The 25,283-nt window shown below is 38.6% G+C and overlaps 1 protein-coding gene across 1 annotated transcript in view; it reads right to left on the bottom strand.

Moving 5' to 3' along the window:
- Positions 1–961: 961 nt before the first annotated feature.
- AHR (aryl hydrocarbon receptor) overlaps positions 962–25,283 on the bottom strand; it is a 65,999-nt gene continuing 41,677 nt past the window's right edge. Inside the window, exons 3-11 of the mRNA XM_066627002.1 lie at positions 22,680–22,795; positions 20,873–20,962; positions 19,804–19,927; positions 18,095–18,225; positions 16,881–17,083; positions 15,611–15,720; positions 14,600–14,741; positions 12,837–14,088; positions 962–3,909 (exon numbers count right to left, since the gene is read on the bottom strand). Coding sequence (XP_066483099.1) covers positions 3,757–3,909; positions 12,837–14,088; positions 14,600–14,741; positions 15,611–15,720; positions 16,881–17,083; positions 18,095–18,225; positions 19,804–19,927; positions 20,873–20,962; positions 22,680–22,795 — 2,321 coding nt within the window. The 3' untranslated portion in view covers positions 962–3,756. The remainder of the gene's footprint in view (positions 3,910–12,836; positions 14,089–14,599; positions 14,742–15,610; positions 15,721–16,880; positions 17,084–18,094; positions 18,226–19,803; positions 19,928–20,872; positions 20,963–22,679; positions 22,796–25,283) is intronic.

The raw sequence follows: 25,283 nt of genomic DNA, 5'->3' as shown, positions 1-25,283 counted from the left end.
ACTAGATGGGCCTATGGCCTGATCCAGTGGGGCTGTTCTTATGTTCTTATATGTTCTTATGTCCCTGTTGCATATATGCAACATTGGGCAGAAATGGCTTAAACTGAGCTAGATGGACCAATGGTCAGACTTGATATAAGGCAGCTTCATTTTCACATTAAAGGACTACCAGCGGTTATGTTCTGTGGGGTGAAGTTTTACGTGGCGAAGGCATTCTTCCTTACCATTAGCTCAATAGCAACAAGCAGGAAAGAAAACAGTACTGCTGCAAGTAACTTTGTTTCAAGTTCTTTTTTACATATGAAGATGTGTGTGATCACCACTACAGCCATCTTTTGCACTTGGTCCCAAATCTAGCAACCATGCACATTATCCTGCATGCTCAGCATGCTCATACGCAGATCTAGCAACAGGAACCAAGTCACCACATTGATGATTCCTTTGTTGAGTTAGAAAGGCACCTAGCACAAAGAGAGCTTTCAATTCAGAATGAGGCCAGTATCTAAAAGCTTGATTCTGTGCATACATACCATCGTAGCAAATAAAAATGTGTATTTTTTTTTTTATCAAGCATCATAGCTAGTATGAGTAAGTTTCAACTGGGGATTTAATGTCAGAACAAAATTGTGTACCCAAGAAATTTCTCCTTCCCCAAATATGGTGCTTAAAGGCTAAAATGGTAACTGAGAAAATTTCTCTTGGAGCAAGCTGCTGACCCCATTTCCTGTGCACAAAGCAAGGCCAGTATGGAGATTCCAGAGAGGCCCCTCCCCCAGAATAAGTCTTTGACCATGTGACACTGCCTGCCTGGGAAGGAGAAGCTTTCCAGATGTCAGAGACTGAGCCACAAAGTTATTTGGTACAGTATCAAGAATCTGAATTTCTTCCAATGGTGGAACTCAAGACTGACAGGCTGCAGACAAAAACTACATATTCATTGTGTTCAGGTGATATTTTATTACCATATATTATGCTTTACAAGTTTTACTGAAGGTCATTGAAAGCGCTATAAAATTATACCCTAACATGAGAAATTAATTGCATGATACAATACAGATGACAAAGGGAATGGGGGGGGGCAGGAGGACAGAGGAAAAAGCCAAGACAACCTACAAAAAAAATTAATACTGATTAAACTAGGCAATAATTTGCTTGGAATTGGGGATGTGGGGATTGGGACAAAACTAAAAATTCATCATTTTTGAGGAGATGTTTGGTGTAGATCAACAGTGCACCACCAATACACAGATTTGTTGGAAGATAGGCACAGCTAATGCAGAAAACAAAGCTGATATTATGCATATAACAAAATTAAGCTAGCTTACAATGAGGCAGTACACCAGTTTGTACACCTTAGCAGTACACCTTGGCAGTACACCTTGGCACTTAGTGATGGGATAATATTTGGTTTAGCAGAAGTGATATGATATACAGGTCTTGATTTGTTGTGATGTATGGTTTTTTTTGTATTTTTCTAAAAAATGTACATTATCCCTTTAAACCTTTCAGTTTTACAGTATAGCTACTGATTGTCAACATTACTATATATATATATATATATATTTTTTACAAACATTGTTACAAAAAACTCTACAGAAACTATTTGAAAAATGAAAGTACATTAAATATTTGGGGGATAAAAATCAGGTAACTGCTAACCTTATTCATTTACAGTCCAATCCTATACATGCTTACTTAGTAAGTTTACTGGAACATTTCCAGATAAGTGGGAATAGGACTGCAGCCCTGGTGTTGGCCAAAGTGTAAGTCCCAAATAATTGGTGTAAGTCCCAAATAATTTATAGGGCATTATGACTCAAACCATTCATTTTCTGTATGACTGTTGTTGAAAAATGCTATTTAATCAAAATGGTATTTGATTTTTAAAGCTGTGGTAGATGACTTTGAAATTCAACAAAAACATCTGGAAAATACCTTTTTTCCAGAATGACAATTTACATAACTCGGGGAAACAAAATGTTACCATGCTTCAAACGGCTTTTAAAAAAGGAAGAAACCCAAAATTAAAATCCTCCAATACACACTACCAGCTTCCAACTGACTAAAATGAATCTAATGGCCACCTCCCAGTACAGCTGTGTCGCTACAATCATTCCTTTTAAAATTTAAAATCCCCACCAGAAAACCCTTGATATTTCTTTTTCAATATTTTTTTTAAGAGTCTACCCTGCCATTTACATTACACATATGCATGTAATACACATTTATATATTGTAATAATGCTTTAAAATATTTTACAAAGACATGAACAGTGCTTATTACATATTTACTATACAGCACGTAAGGTATACAATTGGTTCAAACATGTACACATTCCCTCCCTCCCCTGTTTATTCTACTATAAACATTGGTGTCTACAGTTCTAAAAATCCTCAGATAAAAAAGTCCAACACAAAAGTTTTCCATTTTTAAAAACAATGTTTAAAACATACTTTTTTTTTTTATCACAAGTATCATCATTCTCTAAAACTAAAATAAATTTTCAGTTTCATCTTTTGAACAAAAGACTTTTTAAAGTGAATTCATATACACAGAGAGATAAGTTTCCTTTAGAGTGCAATCATTTGGGATATTTACTATCAGCAGACTCTCTTCTCACCACCACAATTGAAAAAAAAAAAAAAACAGCCAATCAAAATTTGACCTTCGGTGTAGAAATTTTTTACATAAGTAAATTTGAGTGCTATTTACTATTGAGACATTGCTTTCCACTAACTGTTTTTAAAAATTAACTTCTTCAATTGCTATTTTAATGGAAGTATTTGCATAGAGCAGCCATGTACTTTTTAAAAAGACCATTCAACAAGTGTTGTAACACAAGATAAGGCACATGTGTTCCTCGCTGCAGTATCTGATATTCAGAGTTCCAAAGAGACAAATTTCTCTTACAAGATACCATTTTTTACCCTGTTCTACCTGAAAGAACACAGAAAACCAACAAAGAACAAAACCAAGAATCTCAGCCCATAACTGAGTAAACATCCTGAACATATAGAATCACCTAAAACATTCAAGAGAAAAAAATATACACATAATATGGGATAGGTTTCTAGCTTTCAAAACCAACACAATTCAAAGCAACTACTGAATGGCCACTAAGTATGGAGAACTAGTTTTATAGTGATTTTTTTTTTCCTACCAGCTCCTTTAAGAAATAAGGTAGCTGCATTGTGAGGCACTTAAGGTTAACTGTAAAGGAGGAATGCAATAGATTTGGCTGTACAAAACTTAAAGTTGCATATCAAAACCTGGTATTAAACCTTCTACTAAAGTGCTAGAACCTGAACTGTAAAGTGAAAGGACAAACTGAAAAAATACTAAGCAACTGAAGAAAAGATGAGATTATACAATAAAACTGAGTGTTTCACTCTCTCCTCTGTTTGGAACACCAGCTTTATCTCTTTTAAAAAGAAAAGCCTAAAATAATGCAGGAGAAACCAGCTTTTCTTATGCCACTCCAAATAAGATTGTCAAAGTGCCAATTTTATTTTCTTAACAATAAAACCATTTGCCTTATCTTATGTTCTACAATGTGACGCAGTACATAATATTGCAATAGCGCACATTTTCACACTGAAAATTACACGTGCACTTTTTAGGCCACAGCTCCAACTTCCACCTCTAAATGCTAGGTTTTGGATGACAATTCCTACATGCATGCATATAAGTGCAATAACTTTCGATTTTCAAATTCCATTTAATAATCCTGATGATCCATAGAATTTTGGTCTTGAACTACATAAAACCACTGGACGCCAAATCTGAAAAAGCTCTGGATTCTGTTGAATGATGAAGAGGCTGAAGATGTGTGCCAGGCTGGGTGTTGATGACATCCAACTGCGGTAGATATACATCATTCAGGTTTCCTCCATTAAAACTATTCTGGAACTGGAAAAGAAAAAGTTAAGTTCTATTAAAGAGAAATTGTGTCCTTTCAAAAATGAAAAATCCAGCCAAAAATAAAGTAAAAGATTTATTCATGTGTGATGAAATTTATTTAAAAAATCAGGCATTCCTGAAAATGTACAGCAACTCGAAAGATTTAGGAATGAGAAGAATACAACAAGCAATGCTTGCAATATGACATAAGGCTGACTGGCTGGAATTCAAAGGAGCATGTATGCTCCAGTCTAGCAACAACCCCTTATTCCTTAAGGCAGTGTTTCTCGAACTGTGGGTTGGGACCCACTAGGTGGGTTGTGAGCCAATGTCAGGTGGGTCCCCATTCATTCCAATATTATATATTAGACTTGATGCAACCATGGTATGTGACTGCATTTGGGGAAATGTTAGAGACATGTACTTTTAACAAGATACTACGTATATTCTTTTAACAATGATAATAAAAGGGACTTACTCCTGGGTAAGTGTGAGTAGGATTTCCACCTAGGATTGTTAAAAACTTCCCTGCCTGATGATTTCACTTCCGGTGGGTCCTGACAGATTCTCATTCTAAAAAGTGGGTCCCAATGCTAAATGTATGAGAAGCACTGTCTTATGGAATTCCCAGACCATCTAGGGTGGATGTTTTTTGAGACTGCTATTGGAAGCAGGAAGCTTTAAACTCCATCCATATGTAGTAGATCATGAATATCTCTTTGGATCCCAATCACTGTAATGATTTTTTCCCTTGCAGAATTTCTCAGCAAACCACCCTATCCTCATGTAGGGTCCCTAGCGGCCAAACTACTGAAGACAGATATTTTAGGATATTATTGGCTTTAGGCTGAGACTTGCTCACATTCACAGAAGGGTTGTGGTGGAATTTGACATTTTTCCTTATGTGAGGGGAAAAAAAAAACTTACATTTTTCATGTTTTTCAAACTGATGAGACACACACACACACAAGATGAAACAATATTGACTTTGGTAGTAACGAGTGACATACTTCCAATCTGTATGACATAGTCCATAACGCCTTACTCAAACATCCATGCATCACTCAGAATACAGAATTTCATCCTGTATCTTAGTGCAGGCAACTCTTGGTTTATGTGAAGATTATTATCCTAGAAAATGGCACATATATTCAAAATGTGTTTTCCCCATAGTGCCACCAATCCCACTGTTTTCTATCTGCCTCACAAACCCCTCCACTTCTTGACATCCATCCATCCATTTATTGCTTTAGTTATTGTATTTAAATTATTGAGTCTAATTCTATAAGCACCCCTGAAGTTTCCTCAGAATTATACATGTGGGATATAAACATCCATAAATCAATCAGTATTTTGTTCAAATTAGGTTCTCTCAACCCAGTAACCAGGAAACAACCTTTAAGCTAGTAAGATTGCATTTCAGATAATTCTAAATTTCATAATTTAAATTTCAATAATTTCATTACCTGCTCTAACACACATAACGTCCATAAAAGAGAAAGTGAGACCTCGGATCCAACTCCTAACACTATGAAGATTTTGACTGTGAGAGTGTGCCATCGATAAACTACAAACAAAGATCAAATACTAGAACATGATAAAAATAAGTATACTAACAAACAGCACTATGAGCTAATCAATTTCCAGATTACTAATGCTTTTTGACACTGTTAAAAGTGGTTCCCACCCAAACATTTTCGACTGGTAGCTCCCTTGACCTACTGGGCTAGGCCTTCCCATTAGGGCAATACATAAGAACAGCCCCGCTGGATCAGGCCATAGGCCCATCTAGTCCAGCTTCCTGTACGCAAAGTGGCCCACCAAATGCCTCAGGGAGCACATCAGATAACAAGAGACCTGCATCTTGGTGCCCTCCCTTGCATCTGGCATTCTGACATAACCCATTTCTAAAATCAGGAGTTGCACATACATATCATGGCTTCTAACCCATGATGGATTTTCCCCTCAGAAATTTGTCCAATCTCCTTTAAAAGGCGTCTAGGCCAGATGCCATTACCACATCCTGTGGCAAGGAGTTCCACAGATCAACTGAGTAAAGAAATATTTTCTTTTGTCTGTCCTAACTCTCCCACCACTCAATTTTAGTGGATGTCCCCTGATTCTGGTGTTGTGTGTGAGAGAAAAGAGTATCCACTCTGTCCATCCCCTGCATAATTTTGCATGTCTCAATCATGTCTCCCCACAGGTGCCTCTTTTCTAGGCTGAAGAGGCCCAAAGGCTGTAGCCCAGGGGTGTAAAAAAATAAGGCCCGGGGCCCGGATGCGGCCCCCAGAAGCTTTTTATCTGACCCTTGGACTCTCAGCTCCTGAGCAATGCTAAGGTGACACTGCTGAAAGGGTGACCACCATGATAATTGGGCTCTCCCATATCTTGAAATATGATCAAGATTTCTGTATTTTCTCTCCTGTCATTAGCAGCCAATGAGTTCCTACACGAGTGTTTATTTCTGGTTTTGACCTGTTTAATGATATCACTTCCTGTGTAATGACATCACCTTCAGCCCTCAGCAGGTATCATGCATGCTGTTCAGCCCTCCTATGAAATGAGTTTGACACCCCTGCTGTAACCTTTTCTCATAAGGAAGGTGCCCCAGCCCAGTAATAGTTTTAGTCGCTCTCTTTTGCACCTTTTCCATTTCCACTATGTCCTTTTTGAGATGTGGCGACCAGAACTGGACGCAATACTCCAGGTGTGGCCTTACCATCAATTGTACAACGGCATTATAATATGAGCTGTTTTATTCTATACATTGTATAGGGTAGTGGGTTTTTCATGAGGATTCTGTGTTGCGCTTTCCCTACCTGGTTTCCACAGCTCCCCAAGGAGCCACAGCTCACAATTTGGGAACAAGTGCTGTGGAGAAAAGGTTTTTTTTTTTTGGGGGGGGGGGGATCAATCTAGGACCCAATCCTATCCAACTTTTCAGGACTTATGCAACAAATGTCTGCTTACCTTGAAGAGGCCTCCATGACTGCCTCTCCCCACCATAGGACACAGCACACACCCACTGGCATGGCTGAACAGCACTAAGATGTTGGCTAGGCATGTGCCCTTAAGTTAACTTTTGCCAGATGTAAAGAAAAATTACAGAAACCAGTTACAGGAAATGTAAAACAGGAGCATGTTCTACCAGTTCTGAGCTAACTTAGGGCCCAACATTCCAGCATCAGTGCAACCCCAAGATAAGGGAACAAATGTTCCCATACCTTGAGGAGGCCTCTGTGACTGCCTCCCCACCACAGGATGCAGTGCATGCCCCATTGGCATGACTGCACTGGCACTGAAAATCTGGATAGGATTGGGCCCTCAGAGCTCAATCCTATGGTGTTTAATCAGAAGTAAGCCTTACTGAAGTAGTGGTACTTACTCCCAGGTAGGTATGGATAGGACTGCAGCCTTAGTGGACAATCCAAGCACAATCCTTGACCTGACCACATGCACCTTTGTATTCAAGCATGCGGTGCAAAATAATTTGTAATACTTATTGGCTTTTACTTTCTGTGTTTCAAGTGACCTTTCATTATCTTGTTAGCCTCTTTGAGATTTGTGAGTGACAAGGCAGAACAATAACTTTGGTATCTGTGACCAAAAGGTTGCACTAAGTTGGTCCCCTGTGTATGTAGCCCATCATCAGCATCCAGCTTTCAGAACTGGAGTGACATGGATGGGAAACCTCCAGGGAAGTTTTCTGCCTCACTCCCAATTCTCCAAAGCAAAAGAAAAGAGAAAAAGGAAACCTAACTCTATATTGTTGTTGCTCTTGGTGTGCTTCCTAGGTGACAGATACAGGGGTTTTAGAACCTTGTTCTGCTGAAATCCCATAGTGGTGTTATAAATACGGACAAAGTAGATCACCACCCCTATTTACTTGCTGGGGAACTGGTTTAGTCAAAAATACAATGGAATACATTTATTAGCAAGTGATAACAGCAATTTTACAGAAGGCAGATGTAAATAAATCACTTCTGTAGTTCCTTAATGATTAAACAAAACAAAAAATCAGGTTGCATGAGGTCAGTTATCATTTGCAATCAGGAAACTTTTAGATCTTTGCACAGTTTATATAATGGACCACCAGGTTGACTGAAAAACTGCTGTAACTCCTTTCATGGGACTCCTTCTCTAAAAGCTTTTTCTGAATTCATTTCAAGACACAAAAGAAAAATCTCCAAGGCCTCAGGAGAGCTCTTCTTCAAAATGAACAAATTTTGCATCTGAAAATATATCTTTCTACTGCTTCAAAAACAGTGATCACGTCCTTAGAGTGGGAATTAAGTTATATTTAAGTACAATATTAAAAAAGACAATTGTAGCTCAGAATAATCACGTTATCCAAATTGTAAGATTTATACAGTGAGGATATGTAAACATTTGGGATTGATAAACAGTAGTAAAACCCTTCAAATGTTTATGAATACCACATATACTTGCATATGGGCCAAATGTGTACTCTTTTGGAAGAATGGCCTTGGATGGCCCTGGAGGAGCTTTCTAACCCAATTATCAGGAGGATTAATAGTATAAACCTAAAGCCAAGAAGAATACAGCCAAGTGCTGTATAAGCATTGCCCTTCTAAGTCATTCACCTTTCTAGCAAAACATCAGAGATGTAAACTTACAACTGTGTATTTGTTTTAATGTAAATGAGTCTTCAGGGTTAGTTGTATCAGGGCCTGTGACAAAATCACGGCTGTCAGACAGAAGAATTTGAGACCGTTTCAGGCATTCCTATTATTTCAAGTTAACTGACTTCACACAGAAACTTAGGGCTGGCGTAACTGGCTGCTAGTTTCTACAGTGAGGCAATGAATATCTTGAAACCCAAGTAAAAAAGGGATGTAGAGCAGTGGTTCTCAATCACCTGTGGTACTTGAGGAGGTGTCTGGTGGTACTTGCAGGACCCCTACTGCCCGGCAGTGAGACCAGGAATGTGATGCAACAAACAGCGGTAGGAGGCTTGGCTGGATGCTTTTCCACACTAGATAAAGCCCTCCTGTCCACCCTAAGCCTCTTACTGGTGTCTGTTGTGTTACATCTGGCCTCCCAACCCAGAAGTAACTGGCAATGCTGTTACTGCCAGTTACTTCCGGTGGTACTTTGAATAGGTGGTTGACCGTGTGAAGTGGTACAGTGGAGGACAAATCTTGAGAAACACTGATTTAAAGTCCTAGGCGGTCCTTATACAGTACAGTAGAGTTTAAAGGCACCCCTTTTCCCCTCTCCGGCATGCTGACAATACTTACTCCTTTTTTCCCCTTTAATATTTTCTAGCCCTTCAAAAACCATCAACAAAGTATGTGGAAGTTACCCTTATGAACTTCAATGGATCAAAAGTAATGGCACCAAATAGAAACAAGCACATAAAAACCTCAGTTGATATGATCACCAACTGTCATTACTTTTAAGCACCTATTGAGGCTTGAATTAAAAAAGTTTCCCTGAAAAAACAAACAGTGGTATGTTTTCTCACTTGATAGCTGCCGCAGTTAGGAAAGATGTGCAAACACAATCCAGTCAACTGCAGGCATGCAGTCCTCCATAGGATCAAGAGAAGCCTTTTTCTGCACCTTTACCCAAGCTGGGTACACATACTGATAGTGAGACAGGAGAACAGGAAGTCTGTGTGCACATGTCATATCCCTTTCTGATCCTGCTCCTTGTTCTTTAAGTGGCAGGAAGGGAAATAGGACTATTGAACCTATGGAATCGTCTGAGCCATGGGTACTGGACACTGACCGTTATGTTTCTAACATTAACTACGCACAGTCATACTGTGGCCTGTAAAACAGAACACACTTTCCGTGTGGCTTTCAGAATTGAACATTTTTGCTGATTGAGGTGTTAGACTCAGCAAGCTTAGTATAGAGAGCATGGTCCATGTTGGACAGCATGCTCAGTAAAGAGGTGACACTAATGAACTCAGAGAGAGACTCAAAGAGGGGCTGCAATCACTGCAGGGCATTTTCTTTGAGAAATGGACCTAGATGGCATCTTTTCAGAATAAGAAGCTATGTCAATTGAAAAAAAAAAAAGCCATCACAGGAAAATGAAGGACATAATGTGGGTCTGTGCTGCTTTGCTAACAAAGAAATTGGACAGAGAATGCTTGAACCAAACTAAACAAATTACCAATGAAACAACTTACTGACCTCTGCAGCCCAACCAAACCAGGTAAGACAGTACAACACACACACACACACACACACACACACCCCTTCAGTGAACAAATCAAATATTACATCTCTTCTTCCTTTATTTTTCTTCCTGCTTCACCCCACTGATTCAAACGACTATATTATCCCAACAATGCTTCCAAGATTCTGGCAAATGTCCATGGGAAGGGAGGTTTTATGGAACTGTTTATGAAGCTTGGTGACTAAACCAACATGGAATGAGGCTTGTTTTGAAACATGCTTTCTGCAATGCCACCAAGGAGAACAAACTCCTTACAGAGGAAACTGTCGGCAAGTGAGAGCTGTAGGTTCTGTTACAGGGCCTGCAAGTACAAGCTTCCTGGAGTGAAAAAATATGCCTCTCTGTTAACACAGCACTGCTTCGTTAAGTAGGGCTTCGGGCTGGCTGAGTCAGAGAGCTACTGAATTAGAGAGAAACATCATAGCTTGAAGGCAGCTACTACTGTGCTCCCAAAAATGAGGAAAAAAAGAATTGTGTATTCCAAAAACAGACTGCAGTTCTAGTCAAACAACAAGCGAAACATGTAGTTTTCCAGATTGGCAACACTTTGCTACTAATATTTTGCTTTTGAGCTCTCTCTCTCATATACATAAAGCATCCTATTTGATCTCTCAGCAATAACTCCTAACAAGTATGCCAAACAAATTTTTGTACCCTGCGTGCTTTGCACAGTAACTTTTAACACAACTCTAAAGCTAAAACAGTCTAATGTTCATAACCACAACATCCTAAGACAGAATCCGCAACACATTAATTCTTCCAGATACAGCTATACATAGCCATAAGCAGAAAACAAACATCAGGTGGAGTTGGAAGACTGTCATTTGGTATAGGTCAGGTTTAGTGAGCAATCATCAAGTTTGCCATCAAGTTCTAGAGGAACATCTTGACTGGATCCTTTTAAAATGCAAAAAAAAAAAAAAAATATCCCACACTGATACATACATATTTTGTAGCGCTGTTGAATATTTTGTTAGCAGTTACGTTCTAGGGAAACCATATCAAAGTGTTAAACCCCATGAACTAGTCTAAACTTGTTCATAAACAATGTTAAATTGTTAAGAAGACCAACTTTTCATTTCTAGAAATTCCTAAACAGAGTCATAGAGACAGCTAAGATTAGATAGCACAAAGCAAGCTGATCACATGAACACAGTCAAATGATAGATTTTTTAGACATCTCTCTTCCCTATCCTATCTTACATTTACCACCACTTTTTAAATATTAAATTACATATGGCAGTTTATCAAAATTAAATTTCTCTTCTATTATCTCTTTATATCCTTCCTTTCTGCTAAAAGGGCACCCAAAGGCAGCTCACAATGACATCAGATAAATAAATCATAAAAAACACATTTAACATATGATACAAAAATGTTACAAAAAACCCACCTCAAAAGCTAGGTGACAAATGGGGGGGCACTTCCAATGGCCTCCATTGTCATGAAATAATTAATCAAATCATTCAGCACTCATACTTCTTGACACACTAATCGTCACCACTGTCTGGACATTGTTAAAATTGCTAGATTGCCATCTGTATCAACACACCACCACATGCTGATTGACAACAGATAGCAAAGTTTATTCAAGGTACCGCTGCTTTGCATAAGCCTTAAAACTAGAGTAGCAATTCTCAAGACTAACGTATTGAGTCTTGAAGTCAAACAAGGACTTCAAATCTTCCACTTGTAATGAAGGAAAAATGACAGCTGGAAGTTTGAAAGCATGCCACTGATCCAAAGGGGGAAGACAAAAACCCGTCAAGTAATAGAAAACAGCCTAATCAGCACCTTGAATAGTAAGGCACAGTGATAGTTAAATGCTGGGGAAGACAAACTTATTCAGCATCCAACCAGGATATAAAAAAAGTTTGTGTTATTGGCAGAAAATAACTCCCTGAAACTTCACCATGAATTCCTTAAAACTCTTCAGAGTAACACAGACTTTAAAAAATCCTAGAAATGTAGGAACCGAAAACAGGAAAGGGTAAAGTTAAATCTCTAAGGCAGTGGTGCCCAAACTGTAAGCTGTGGCTCCCTGGGGAGCTGTGGTAACCAGCCTGGGGAGCCGCAGACTTTTCACAAAAAATCCACCGCCCTGTACAATGGATAGTATTATAATCCTAATGGGAAGCTGTCACCAATGGGCCCAGTAGGTCAAGGGAGCTGCCAGTCAAAAAAGTTTGGGAACCGACTGCTTTAAGAAAAATGATTGGCTGAACCTATGACATCGGAATAATTCATCTGCACAACAAACAATTTACTACTGGGACTCACAGAACATTGACAGTAGCTTGTCATGCATGTGTCTCCCAGCAGATATGAAGAGGTGATGGCTCCCTGGGAGTGTGCCAATGACATGTATGCTTGGTTCCCACAAGATCTTTCCCCATATTCAGTGTTTTTCATTCCATGGGGAGATGAATGCCTGAATATGAGAGCAAGCATGGCGTAGTCATTCAGGAGATGGACTTAGAACTGGAAGATCCAAGTTCAAATTGCCACTCAGATATGAAGTTTCCTGGGTGACCTTTTCTGGGCCAGTCACTATCTCTCAGCCTCACCTACCTCACAGGGTCATTGTGAGGACAAAAGGAGAGAAGCAACTATGTATACCACCTGAGCTCCTTGGAGGAATGTGAAAAGTAAATGACAATAAAATAAATAAGGCTAGCGAGCCTTCCCCCTCATGTCAAAAGATTTCAAATTTGCCATACCTTGCTTAGCAATGCTTGTTGTCCTGATACCACAGGATTATATGGCATTTGCTCGGTAGAGTTTGCTTGCGTTTCAGTCACACATTGGTACATTGACACAGCCCCTGCATAGCATGTCTGAGGAGTTACTAGTACTTGCTGAGAGGTTATTCCACAGTCCTGGTTCTCGGGAACCTGCTGCAAACAATTGAAAAAATCCTCCAAGCCAGAAGAACCAGAATAGGTTGACCTGTCTGAATGTCCTACGGAGAAGTCTATCTGTGTAAAATCTGAGAGCTGTGACACCATGCTGGACTGCTTGTAAGGAAGGAACTCCTGCCTACATGCATATGTTGATGTGTTGACTTCAGATTTGTAAGGGAGCTCCTGAGTTATTTCTTGCATGCCAGAAAAGACATAAGGATGCGTGTGTTGCTGTGTAGGGTTAAGAGGAATTCCAACAGAGTTCCAGTTTGTAAACATTCCATTGACCTGCATGTGTTTCATCTTCTGACACAACTCCTGATGATGCGGATGCTGTTCCACCACCATCTGCTTCTGCTGTTGGTCAAGTTGCGGATGCATCAAACAGTCTGAGCTCTGAGCCATGGGCTGTTGCTGCTGGCAACCCGAATATAAGAGGTCCGACTTATTTAAGGACTCTTGCACGTAAGTCAAGATTTCATCTGTTATGTCAATGTCTCTAATATCGTCCACACCAGAAAGTTCATTTTTAAAAAACTCCTCATCCTGCTGAAAATATTTTATATCTTCAAAATCAACACCCAATGTTTTCATGATGTTGTACAGTTCACTGTTTTTGTTATCCTGAAAGAGAGCCACACTATCTTCAGGAAGCATCAAATCACTTTGTAGAGTACACTCTGTCTGCTCCTGTTTGAGAATACCGTTACTCCCCGTTGGCAAAATGTTATCCTGCCAAGCACTGGCAATTACATCGGCCAGTTCATCCCTGGTATCTGTAAAAAAGTTCCTCTCAAAAGAAATTGTATTTGAAGCAGGTGGGCAGAGATACACAGATTCATCCTGCTGCAACATCGCACCCAGAAGTGAGCTGGGATCCACAGATTCCTTGCGTAGTGTAGCCTTGGAAACAGCTCCTTTTCCAATGCTGCTTTTAACCTTTACTTGAGAAGAATCCATTAGGCCAGGCTGAGGAAATGCTGTTTCATATAACACAGCCTCACCTGTAGCAAATATAAAGGGCAGCTTCATGTTTCGCTTCCGTAAGTGCTCTGCCCCTTCTTCATCTCTAAATTAAAAAATAGAGTACAATGTTAAATGCAGTAACTGCATGCTTTATTGTAATATAATAATGGTCTGCCTTCAGTATCATACAATGTGGGACAGAGTAATTGGAAAAAAGTTAAGACCTACAAGGTACAAGTTGTTATTTTAAGTTGGTGGGGGGGGGGGGATGGGGGAGAGAAGGAAGTCTACAGCAATGCCCTTTTAAGCTCTTAAAACTGTTCATATAAAAGCAGACATAACGGGTTGGGAAGAAGCAGACATAACGGGTTGGGAAAATAAAGAAGCTATAATTCACATGTTGATGTAGATCCAAAGAATCACATGACTCGTGGCACATGCCCAAGAGAAATTTGGGTTTATCTCTCAAGGAACAACCTCCTCACACTCTACATGCTAAGCCTCTTTAAAAAAAAGTTTCCTAAGTAGTTTGTAATATTAGAAACAATATTAGAAACAATATTAGAAACAATTAGAAGCTTAGGTCTAGAGGGCCACTCAAAGTAGCTACTTACGTAAGTGCTCTCTGTGTGGCAATAATATAATCAGGTCTTCCATTTTTGTATACCAGCCGTGCATTTGCTTGAACCCAAGTCCATCGATTTTCTTTGGTAAGAAGTCTGAACACAGTCATACCGCTCTCTCCAGTCTTTATCACTAAAATGAAATACACAAACTTGTTTAATTTGCCCAAATTAAGCCCATCATTCAGATTCACATGTTTTATCAATCATGTTATACAGTCTAATCACAAAACAGTGATATAAAAACTGAGTTTCCTAAATATGTTGAATGAGCCCTGCTAATTTGCAGCTTCTGTAAAGTCTTAGAAGTAACATGCCACTTTAAGTGAAGAGAAACAACAGTTTTGAAATTCTGAATAATGAAAATAATTAATAAGCTAATGATTTTGATCTTATCTGCATTTTAGTTTCAATCATAAACACCAAGCCTTTTAAATATTTGGGGCAATATTTAAATAAGATAATAAAGAATTAATTTTTGCACTTGTCTGTTTTGATGACAACAGAGAGCCCAAAAATAAGGGAAACGGCAGTGACAAGCACAAAACTAAGTGAAACAATGGGTGAGGGAAGAGCATCTGTGATAAAACATTTTACAGGTCAAGGAAAAAGTAGGCTCTTTCAATGGAGGTGTAGAGACTGAAATTCTGTTTCTGATAAAAACAATCCAACTACACCAAGGTCAGAATATATTCTAAATTTAGACTTGGAAAAATTCAGACTTGGAAAAAGTCAATATGCCTGAAAAAAAACTGCTGAACTAGCAGCAGCAGAGAGGAAGAAGTGCAAAGAGCAGGATATGACAGGAACATGGAGACTCAAGCTAAAAGGAATCCATATGGGAATTTGCTTCTTCCAACAAAAGCTCACATTCAGAGGAAGGACGTGTCTTGAGGAAAGCCCTTATTAAACTAACAAGAAGATTTTAATTTAAGATGCATTTCAGAATTTATTTTGGCACAACATTTTCTGCTTCACAGCTCAACACAAGAGTGATCTTACTTCGGACATGATTTTCAGCACAATAAAGCATATCAGCTGCATGGATAAATTGGTATCCTGTTCCTCTCATGCACAATTCTGCTTCCGTGTATCCCAGCACAATTCTTCCCCTGTAAGAGATTTATTTTAAACACTTTTATAACACCTTATCAGCTCAGTTCAAATCAACTGAAAAAGAATAAACTGTATCACTCGCTTCTAAATCAACTGAGTTTGTAACAAAAACGAGACAAGCAGAAAACCAGCCACCAGGAGACTACCTTCTGAACAAAAATTCCTTGCAACCTTTCTGGAACAATTAATAAAATAAAGCCAATGAATATACTATAATACAAATGCACAAAGATGCAGAAGACACAGATACAAACACTGCATAAGAAAAAGAAATGCACAGTTCGCTTTTCAAAAAAATTGGCCTAAGCTCTTTCATTGGCCAAAAGTTCTTTGAAATAAATACATTTCTGCTAGAAAAGCATGGTGGTAGATCATGAATGAAGTTGTGATTAACCCCTGCTAACTGGTTAAGAGGCACTTTTTCAAGTGGGTGCTCCTCTTTTATTTAGCAGGGGGAGAGTAACTGGCCCACCTCACCCCAGCAATGTCTTTTCTAGTGGCTGTCTGCTGGTGTTGCTTCTTTTTAGATTGTGAGCCCTTTTGGGACAGGGAGCCATTAGATATTTGATTTTCTCTGTAAACCGCTTTGTGAACTTTTTGTTGTAAAGTGGTATATAAATACTGTTGTTGTTGTGATTAATCACAGGGGTAAGTAATTTTTGGGAATAAGCTCAATAGGAAACATATAGCTCAAAGAGAAATTACAAAGTAATTGCTACTCCTGCTAAATAGACCTATTTCTACATCATCAAGTCACTGGTGATCTTGGCTCTTCTTCTGCCCCAGGAGACAGGAACGCACATGCTGCCCCTGCCTCACCTGGAAGTAACTGCGGTGACATGATGATGTCACTGCAATTACTTGACATGATCAGAGTAGTTGTACACTGCTCCAACTGGCTGCCTGGTATTTTCTGCTTTTTTTCCCCCCAAAGCAAGACACAGGCAGGTCAGATTGGCCATCTGTGTCTTTCACTTTGAGAAAAAAAAGTTAAAAATACTGGATGGCAACGGGGGCAATGGATGATGGTAGCACCCCTGCAGGCATGCTGCCCAGCACATGCCCCCTTGATGGCCTCCTATGTACACCGGTGCATCAAGCTATAATAAGACATTTCAACATATCATGAGAGAAACCATTAGTCTAAGGCACTTACTTAGCATCACATCCTATGGGTGTGAAGTCCAGCTTGTGTTTAGTCCTGAAGATGAAGTTTTTGGTACGGATTTCAAGAATGGATGGAGGCTGGAGTGGAGTAGCCACAGCAAACAAAGCCAGCTGAGGGGATATAACAGAACCATCCTTCCCTTTCTTGTTCTGTCCATGGAGAAATTTTAATCTCCCCTGAAAGTTCATGGCCTTCAATGGAAGAAAATCAGTTGTAACCATAAGCCACATACACTTAACTTCTTGTTCAGAAACAATTATGAAAAAGACATAGCACTTCATATCAAACAGCTAACTTCAGGGCAACCTACACACATCTAGTCAGATTTTGAAATTTTTTTTTTAACTTTAAATAGTTGTTCACAAAATAGAAGGATACTGCTGCACCAGAAATGGCTATATGAATGCTCTTGTGCTTGAGTGAAATGGGAGAATAGTAGTTACCCACTTAAACTATTAATAAAAAAAACACAAATGTGCTTTAATACAGTCAGTTCTCTTTATATGTGAATTTGCTATCCATGAATTTGCTTATCTGTGAGGGGCAGGATTGCACATATCTCTTGTTATCTGCAATTCTATTCTCATTATCTGTGAATTCAACCCTGGAGATAATGCGAGGTCTCTGGAAGGCTCCAGAGGGCTCCTCTGGAGCTGGGGCAAGCCAAGAAAGGAGCCAAGAGACAGATGGACGAGGAGGACAGGGGAAGAAGCCACCTCCCCACTGCTAAACTCTGAGATCTTGTTGTTAGGCCAGCAACTTTCAAAGAGTCAAGGGACAGCCAGCAAAAAGAGATCACCATCACCATAACCTTCCAACACATTGAATGATACCAGCACAGAGGAGGAAGCATCAGATTCTGGAGATAATGATGAGCCCTCGCTATCACCCAGTCCCATAGACTTCAAGTTAATATTCAGGTTCTTAAAGCTTATAGTGCATGGTGAAGAGGATCCCCTGGAACCTAACCCCATCCTTCCCAATGGTTCAATGATTCAGTATCCTCTAATTTGATAACTACTATGTCTTCCAGAAACCTAACCCTAGCAGATAACAAGAACTGACTGTATAACTTTGCCTAGAAAGGTGAAAAGCAGTGCCCTATAGGACGTCCTGTTTTACCAAGGATCCCTCAGTTAAAAAAAAAAAATTATCTTGCTTTCTGCATATAAAGGAGAGACAAACTATATCTCTATACTCACCAAAAAGCCAGATGAATTATCTAGGAGGCAGCGTAACCTACAAATGAAATTTCGTTCCATGAAGGAAGAGTTCTCTGGAGGTAGTTGTTCAGGGTTATAATATGTTGTTGACTGAGAAAAACCATCGTCTTCTGTAGGAAAAGATGATGTAAGAACACTTCTCAGAAAAACATGTACTCTACTACCACAAAAGCAACTCTTCCCATAAACAAGATTTCAAACCCTATATTAAAAAATGTAAATGAAAGATATCCTCAAGATATACTATATAGTGTAAAAACTGCTTATTTGAAAAAACATTTGTTTTAACATTGAAACAAGATCCCCAATATCAGTGCTTTTAATCCAAAGAAAAAGCAGATTCTGTTTTGAATAGTATGAGAAAATTAGATTTCTCCATCAAATTAGATTCACATGGCTGTTCAAAATGAATTCCATAAGAAATTTCACATAAGCAAGATGCTCAGTTCTCTTCATTTTCAATGCTAATGCATACTAAAATAGAAATAGTCAGAAGTAAGAACAGCAAAGTCAGGGGATCCTTTTCATGCAACAGTTTGCAAAAAGAAACTCTCCATTTCAACAATGTTTTAGGAGGGAATTGAATAGGGAATAATGTTCCCAATAACAGCAGCACATTCAATTAATCTTTTACAGCAGCTATTTTTGAAGTGTATGGTAGTGCAATGTTCAACAGGATCATACCCCACCTTTGGAAGCCAAAAGTAAAGAGATTTGGATTTTGCAATAAAAATAATTTGAAATTTTTTTCCGGAAGTATCACATTTTTAGCAGGAAACTTCTTGCTCCTGCAGTCACCTTTTGATAGGAAAAGCCAATATTAAATTCAGCCTGCGAGCAAGCCACAAGCAAGTTACTTAATTTAGTTAGGTTTTCAGGGTATTCTGGTTCCCAAATCCACAGGCCTTTAATTTCCTGGCTTCACTGCCTCTAACTTTGATTTCCTCATTGTTCCCTCCACTCTTTGTCAAGAGTTTTTTTTAAAAAAATCTGAATATTAGAAAGCACAATAGTGCGAACAAAGTCACTTATACAAGAAAAAATGTACTTTGTCTACAATACCAATATTTACCAATATTTTGTACTTTTTAAATAGAATTTGCGTTAATTTTTTTCTGAAGAATGCACACATCCCTGAATTGCAGCCTGTTAGAGCAAGTTGTTATCTATGATACAAAGAGAGCCACAATTTCCCTTGCCCAATATGCAAAGTTGTAGCTCTGTAGGATGGCTTGACAAACTCAGAGTCAATTCTCAGAACTGTTCAACAAGCTACAGTTCCTGATTTCCCAACATAAACTCATAACAGGTGAGTCAGATTAAATCCATTAAAAATGTGTAGCAAAAAACAACAACTACGCATCTAGCAAATGTCTGAATGGGTCATCTTTTAAATTAGACCCTTCACATCAGGAGGATCAAGACACAAAATTGTTTAGAAAAGCACCCTGCATTTGCACACAGGATGTATGTATGAGTCCTCAGTGCTGGTGGAGGTGGAAGGAGACCTACCAGTGCATAAAATTAAACATCTCAATTTTTAAATACACTCAGCCATTATCCTGACAGTTACTAGAGCACAGTCCATAATACCTTGAGATGAACCTCAACAAGAATCCCTTCAACATGTATTGATAGACATGTCTTGTCAAATATGCAATTACTTGCTAGTGATTGATTCTTCTTACCTTGTATGTTCTGTCCAGAATCTGTAGACTGTGTAGGATTTAGAGCCCAGTGAAGCTGACGCTGAAATTCTGGTCTGTCTTCAGTGTGAATTAATTCGAACACACTCTGGTGTACAATGTCAGACTACATTCAAGAGACAGCAAACACATAGTGCCCCAAAACATTTGTGTTTAGTCGCTCCAAAGAATTCTGGAGTCATTTCACAATGTAACTAAAAAAGGTAGCTCACTATGACTATTAGCCTCATTTACAATTCTGAAGGTAAGAAAGGTAAAAGAGACTTAAGGGTTCAGGTTTCTTCTGGCAAGTTATCACTTTGTAATCTTTCTGTTTCAACTGGGGGCAAAACAAAGCATACAGTATCTTGAATACACTCAGAAAATAACAATACAAACAGCTGTATATTGTTCAATTTGGTTTAATTATACAAAATGCTATTGGTTTTAGAGAAGCAAGAGGACTGAATTGGGAACTCATTTATACTGCATATTTAAATCAGTTTGCTATGACTTTGTGTAACAAGAATGCTAGTTTTTAAAGGATGGTGATAAGTCTGTAGGAAACAGACCTAGTTCCTTTGGAGAACTGCAAATTCCAGCATTCCCCTAGAAGAGGAGCCTCTAAAACCCAGCCCAGGTGCCAGATGCAGCCCACGACAAGCCTCAATCTGGCCTGCAGCAAGCCTCTGGCCCACACAACTGAATGTGACCAGAGCTGTGCTCCAGTTGCATCTGGAGGGTGTTCTAAGGGCCAGGGAAGCCATGAGCTTCCCCTCAGAATGCCTTCTAAAGGCCTAAAAACATCACTTCCTGATTTTCCTGAAAAACCAGATGTTATGTTTTGGGGTCATCTGAAGGTCTTAGGCTTTCTAATGTATTTATTTAAATTTTATATTAAAAATTTATTTTTCCAGCCCTTGACACCATGCCAGCTATTTGATGTGGTCTTCTGTCCTAAAAGTTTAGACACCCCTGCCCTACAAGTAGCTACAATAATAGATTGCCTTGGAATGCATGAAGCAGAAGCAAAACTTTGGAATCATTCCTTGAAAGAGGCACAAATGCTTACCTGCTGGAAGCCCAAATAATCTTGGATTGTAGAAGAGACATAAAATATGAGTGCATCTGATGTGACCACCAGTACAAAGCCATTTAATGCCTGAAGACAGAATAACACGTTTAATTTGAAAACACGTTGCAGCTGTAGGTCTTAAAGAGGATTTTAAAATTTAATTCAATATGTACTACGATAAGCTCAGAGAAAACACAGCCATACTTATTCCAAACAGTATCAATTACACAAGTTCTAGAACTTAATGGCAACTAAGAAACATTTATAAAATAGCACACCCAAGAGCATTATTTGTGCCAAGAGTATTTAAAATCCTTTTATAAAACACAGCAAAATCTAGGCACGTCTACTCAGAAGTAAGTTTCATACGGCTCTCCTTTCTAAGAGAAAAAGTTACCAAAAGCAACAAATCTCAGAAAATAGAAAACTAGCACAACAGAGAGCAGGCAAAGCTAGAATGTCTCTCCCTTCTGGTCATTTCTATGCCTAACTTATACAGCCCATCACTATAATTCTGCCACTTGTATATGTAAAACAGCCCTCCAAGTTCCCAGTATTTTACATACACATTATCTTAGAAATACAAAGAACAGAAAAATCCATGCAAGTAGGCTAGGATTGTGATCCCTCGATTATTCCATCAATATGGATTGTGGAAACTGATCAACCAAATAAAGAGTATCTTTATCTGAATATTTGCTTCACAGCTTTCAATCAACATTTCCACAGACCCTGCAGCCAGGAAAACCTGATAGTTTACTTAACATATTACTTTAAGTGTTGAATTATCTGTACATCATACCCTTTCTGATTCCACATAAACATCAATCTTTGGTTTTCCGTTTTTCCTATTTTACATGTTCAACAATTTGGAAACCCACATGTCTCTGATTACTCTTCAGTTGGTACCGAGGAACTCCAATAATGAAAGATTCCATATTACCAGTTAATTTGAGCCTGAAATGCTACTACTAATTCAGAATAGTCCTAGGTCATAAGTAAGGTTTGCTTAGAGGCCTAGAATACCGAGGTCTAAAAAACTACCTGGAACAGATACTATTTTTTTGAGTTTTATGAGTTTGAGTATCTTTTTGAGTTGAGTGAGTTGTAGAACCCAAGACTGAATGCAGTTGAGGGTCTAAAGTTGGACTAAAGTCATGGTGCTGGGGGGGGGGGGGAGGGAATCTAATTTCCTGCAAGGTAGTTTCTTGCCTGAATTATTCTTCCCAAAGTTGCTACTTACTCCACAGGTAAATGGCAGCTTTGATGAAGGGAGGGCAATTTCAACTGAAAAAGCATTGCAGAATCAATCTGACCTGGGGCATACTTCCCGACTACATCATATATCTAAAAAACTGAAGGCGATCTGATAACACAGGCCAACGCACATTTTGCTTCCTTAAACGTTACATCAATTCTTAGGTATATTTGAGGTGCTGATTCCAAAAATGGCATCTGTTTTGCCCTAGTTTTGGAGACACGGCATAGCCTATTTAGTGAATAGTTCAAGCAGCTTCCTCATGAGGAAGCCTACACCATGGCTTCCTCATGAGGAAGCTGCTTGAACCATTCACTAATGAGGCTATACTATATCTCCAAAACTAGATGTGATAGGGCAAAACGGATGCCATTTTTGGAATCGGCACCCCAAATTCATATCAAATCACCATAAAGTTTGGGAAAAACTTTTCTGACCCTGAATTTTGTAGGCCTGTGTAATTGATCTCATCCAACGTCACTTGATTTTTCAAAGTATATAGACTCTTTCCCTTTTTTATACTTTTAATAAAGCAGTAACAAGTACCTGTAGTAACAGTTCTCCCTCTAGTAGCTGAATGTTTTCTCCAGGTTTTGTAGTTCTGCTGGTGTCCTGGATGCCATTTCTATCTGATTTTGCAGAATTGGATGATTTTAATGCAACTAAAGAAACAAATAGAACAAAGTGTTAACATTTCTGTGAAAGAATTGTCAATTTATGTGTTAACGCAACATTCATTTGTTAAATTGAGCAAGTAGTCATATTATGGACCATTGGACAAAATATTCAAAACAGCATGATTTCTAGAAATACATATTATGAAAGCTCTTTTCCTAACAAAAATAACCGAAAATGAAGGCTCTGCAAAAATAATTATTCATTTATGATGTCATTTTGTTTGTTGACCTGGTCCAGTCTGTTAGTTTCTTTCAGCAGCTGGCTTCATTTTGTACCCTATTTGGACAGGAGATATTTCATTTCCATTTCACTTTGTTTTCAAATAATTTCCCATTGATTTTACTCACTGATTTTAGAAAATTATTACTTTTCAGTAATTATTACTTAAGTAATAAGAAATTATTACTTTTCAGAATCAAATGAAATTTATAGTGTTGGAAGCCCTTCATAAAGGGACAAGACCAGCTAAATGTCATCAAACAGGTGCTGGGATTTTCATTGTAGGGGTAACCAATAACTTAAAAAGGTTCCTTCTGGCCTTTCCATGTGTTTCAGTTAGGTGCCACTGTGCCAGGGTTCAGGAGTTAACCATAAAAACCGTTTTAGAGGTTTGATCTTCTAATTCTGTTTTGTGCTCAATTTGCATCAAAGACAAAGAGCTGATCCTAGTAAACTTTCCTGAAAACACTGAAACACAGAGATGCAAAAGTTCCCAAATAACTGGGAATAAACAACAGGTCTGGATCCTGGGAACAAACTAACAGAGAAAAATACAAGTGAATACAAAATACAAAAATCACACCCACAAAACACAAGATAATTTGGTTAGGGAGGATGGATACTTTAGGAACAAGAGAGGATAGAAACTGCCTATTTGAAAAAAAAAAACAAAAAACTCTGATAAAGCTCCTGAAAACATTTGCTCCAAGAAGGAACTCATAAGGCTGAAAAAATAGTCAGCCTAAGACCTACATGCTTCCCTAGTTTCATAGATCCCACTCAAAAATGACATGAAGATAACCAATTAGCGGATTTTATTCTGCTATGTGTTTCCACTGACAGCTCAAAGACATCATACCTTGCCCGACTTCCCCTAAACTGCTTGAAAGCCACCTTCCACGTATGAAGAAAAGGCTCTAGGCAGAGAAGGACAAAGAAGGGGGCAAAAAGTCAAACAGCCAATGTCTTGAAGCAGCCACCCTGCTTCATTTTAGGCTGTTTCCGAAGCAGGGCGATTTGGTCTGGAGCACAGTTCTTTCTGAATGAAATGCATGTCCCTGCCCAAAATCAAATGAGCAGTTAACAGCAACAACACTATCCTGTGCTGGTAAGATTAGTTAGATTAATCTGACTCCCACATTTGACTGTTCCTTTTTTTCTGCTATAAAACCTTATAACGTTCTCTGAACCTTGTATTTAAACCCTGAAGAAAACTGTACATATTTTCATTTTAAGAACTCTGCAGGTATCTGAAGAAGGTAGCTCAAAATTTAAACAATACATATTTCAAAGGGAAAAAAAATTATGAAATGTAATTTATTTTTATATTACATAACATTTAAGATACTGCAAAACCAGGTTTGTATGATTAAATATTTAAAATCATATCGCTCATTTGAAGCTATCAATGAGAGTTGAGTCAGTTTAAGGTCTGAATGAACACATTAACCGCAACCGACAAGGGTTGTATATGCAGCAAAACTCTACAAGGCTGGGGAGAGTGGACAGAACACAAGTAACTGAAGTGCTGCTGGGAAAATCACATTTCTATATATCTACCAAAAATAATGTGCTTCTCAGCTTGTGACCACATTTCTCTCTGTAAAGTTGTCATTTAAGAATGAGAACCAGGATGGTGTAGTGGTTGTGGTGTTGGACTTAGACTTGGAAGATCCAGGTTAAAATTCTTGCTTAGCCATAAAGCTTCCTGAGTGACCTGGAGCCAGTCACTAGCTCCCAGCTTTACCTAACTTACAGGGTTGTTGCAAGGACAAAAAGGAGGGGAGCAACTACATGTAGCAACCTGAGCTAACTAGAGAAAGGGTGGAAGGGTGGTATAAAAATCTAAAAACTAAAATAGATGTCTGTTGCTGTTCTGAAATATTTTCCAATTTCCAACTTTGGGAAGACAGAAATTAAAACACTTTTAGGATTTAATTAGTTCATGCATAACTTCCAAGTATTTAAGTACACTATCTTATGTAAGAATGGATTGCCCAGCTTTCATCACTCTGTCACAGAAGTGTCCTCTGGTGCACTGTGCTCTCTTATCTTCTGAACAGGGTTTGTGCATGCAGAAACCATTGCAGGCAACTGTCATTGCAGACTGGAAGAATCAATATATTCCTTTCCAGTCACCTTCCAAATATGGATCCTGACTGGAAAAGAAAGGGGAAAGACGGCAAGAGTGGACAGAAAATAAAATGCCATTCCTTCACGTTCTTCTGGTTAAGACTATACCTTGTAGTATTA

Source organism: Tiliqua scincoides, chromosome 5 (assembly GCF_035046505.1).
Source record: "Tiliqua scincoides isolate rTilSci1 chromosome 5, rTilSci1.hap2, whole genome shotgun sequence".
In the NCBI taxonomy this organism is placed as follows: Eukaryota; Metazoa; Chordata; class Lepidosauria; order Squamata; family Scincidae; genus Tiliqua; species Tiliqua scincoides.
This window is presented reverse-complemented; position numbering and strand designations above follow the sequence as displayed.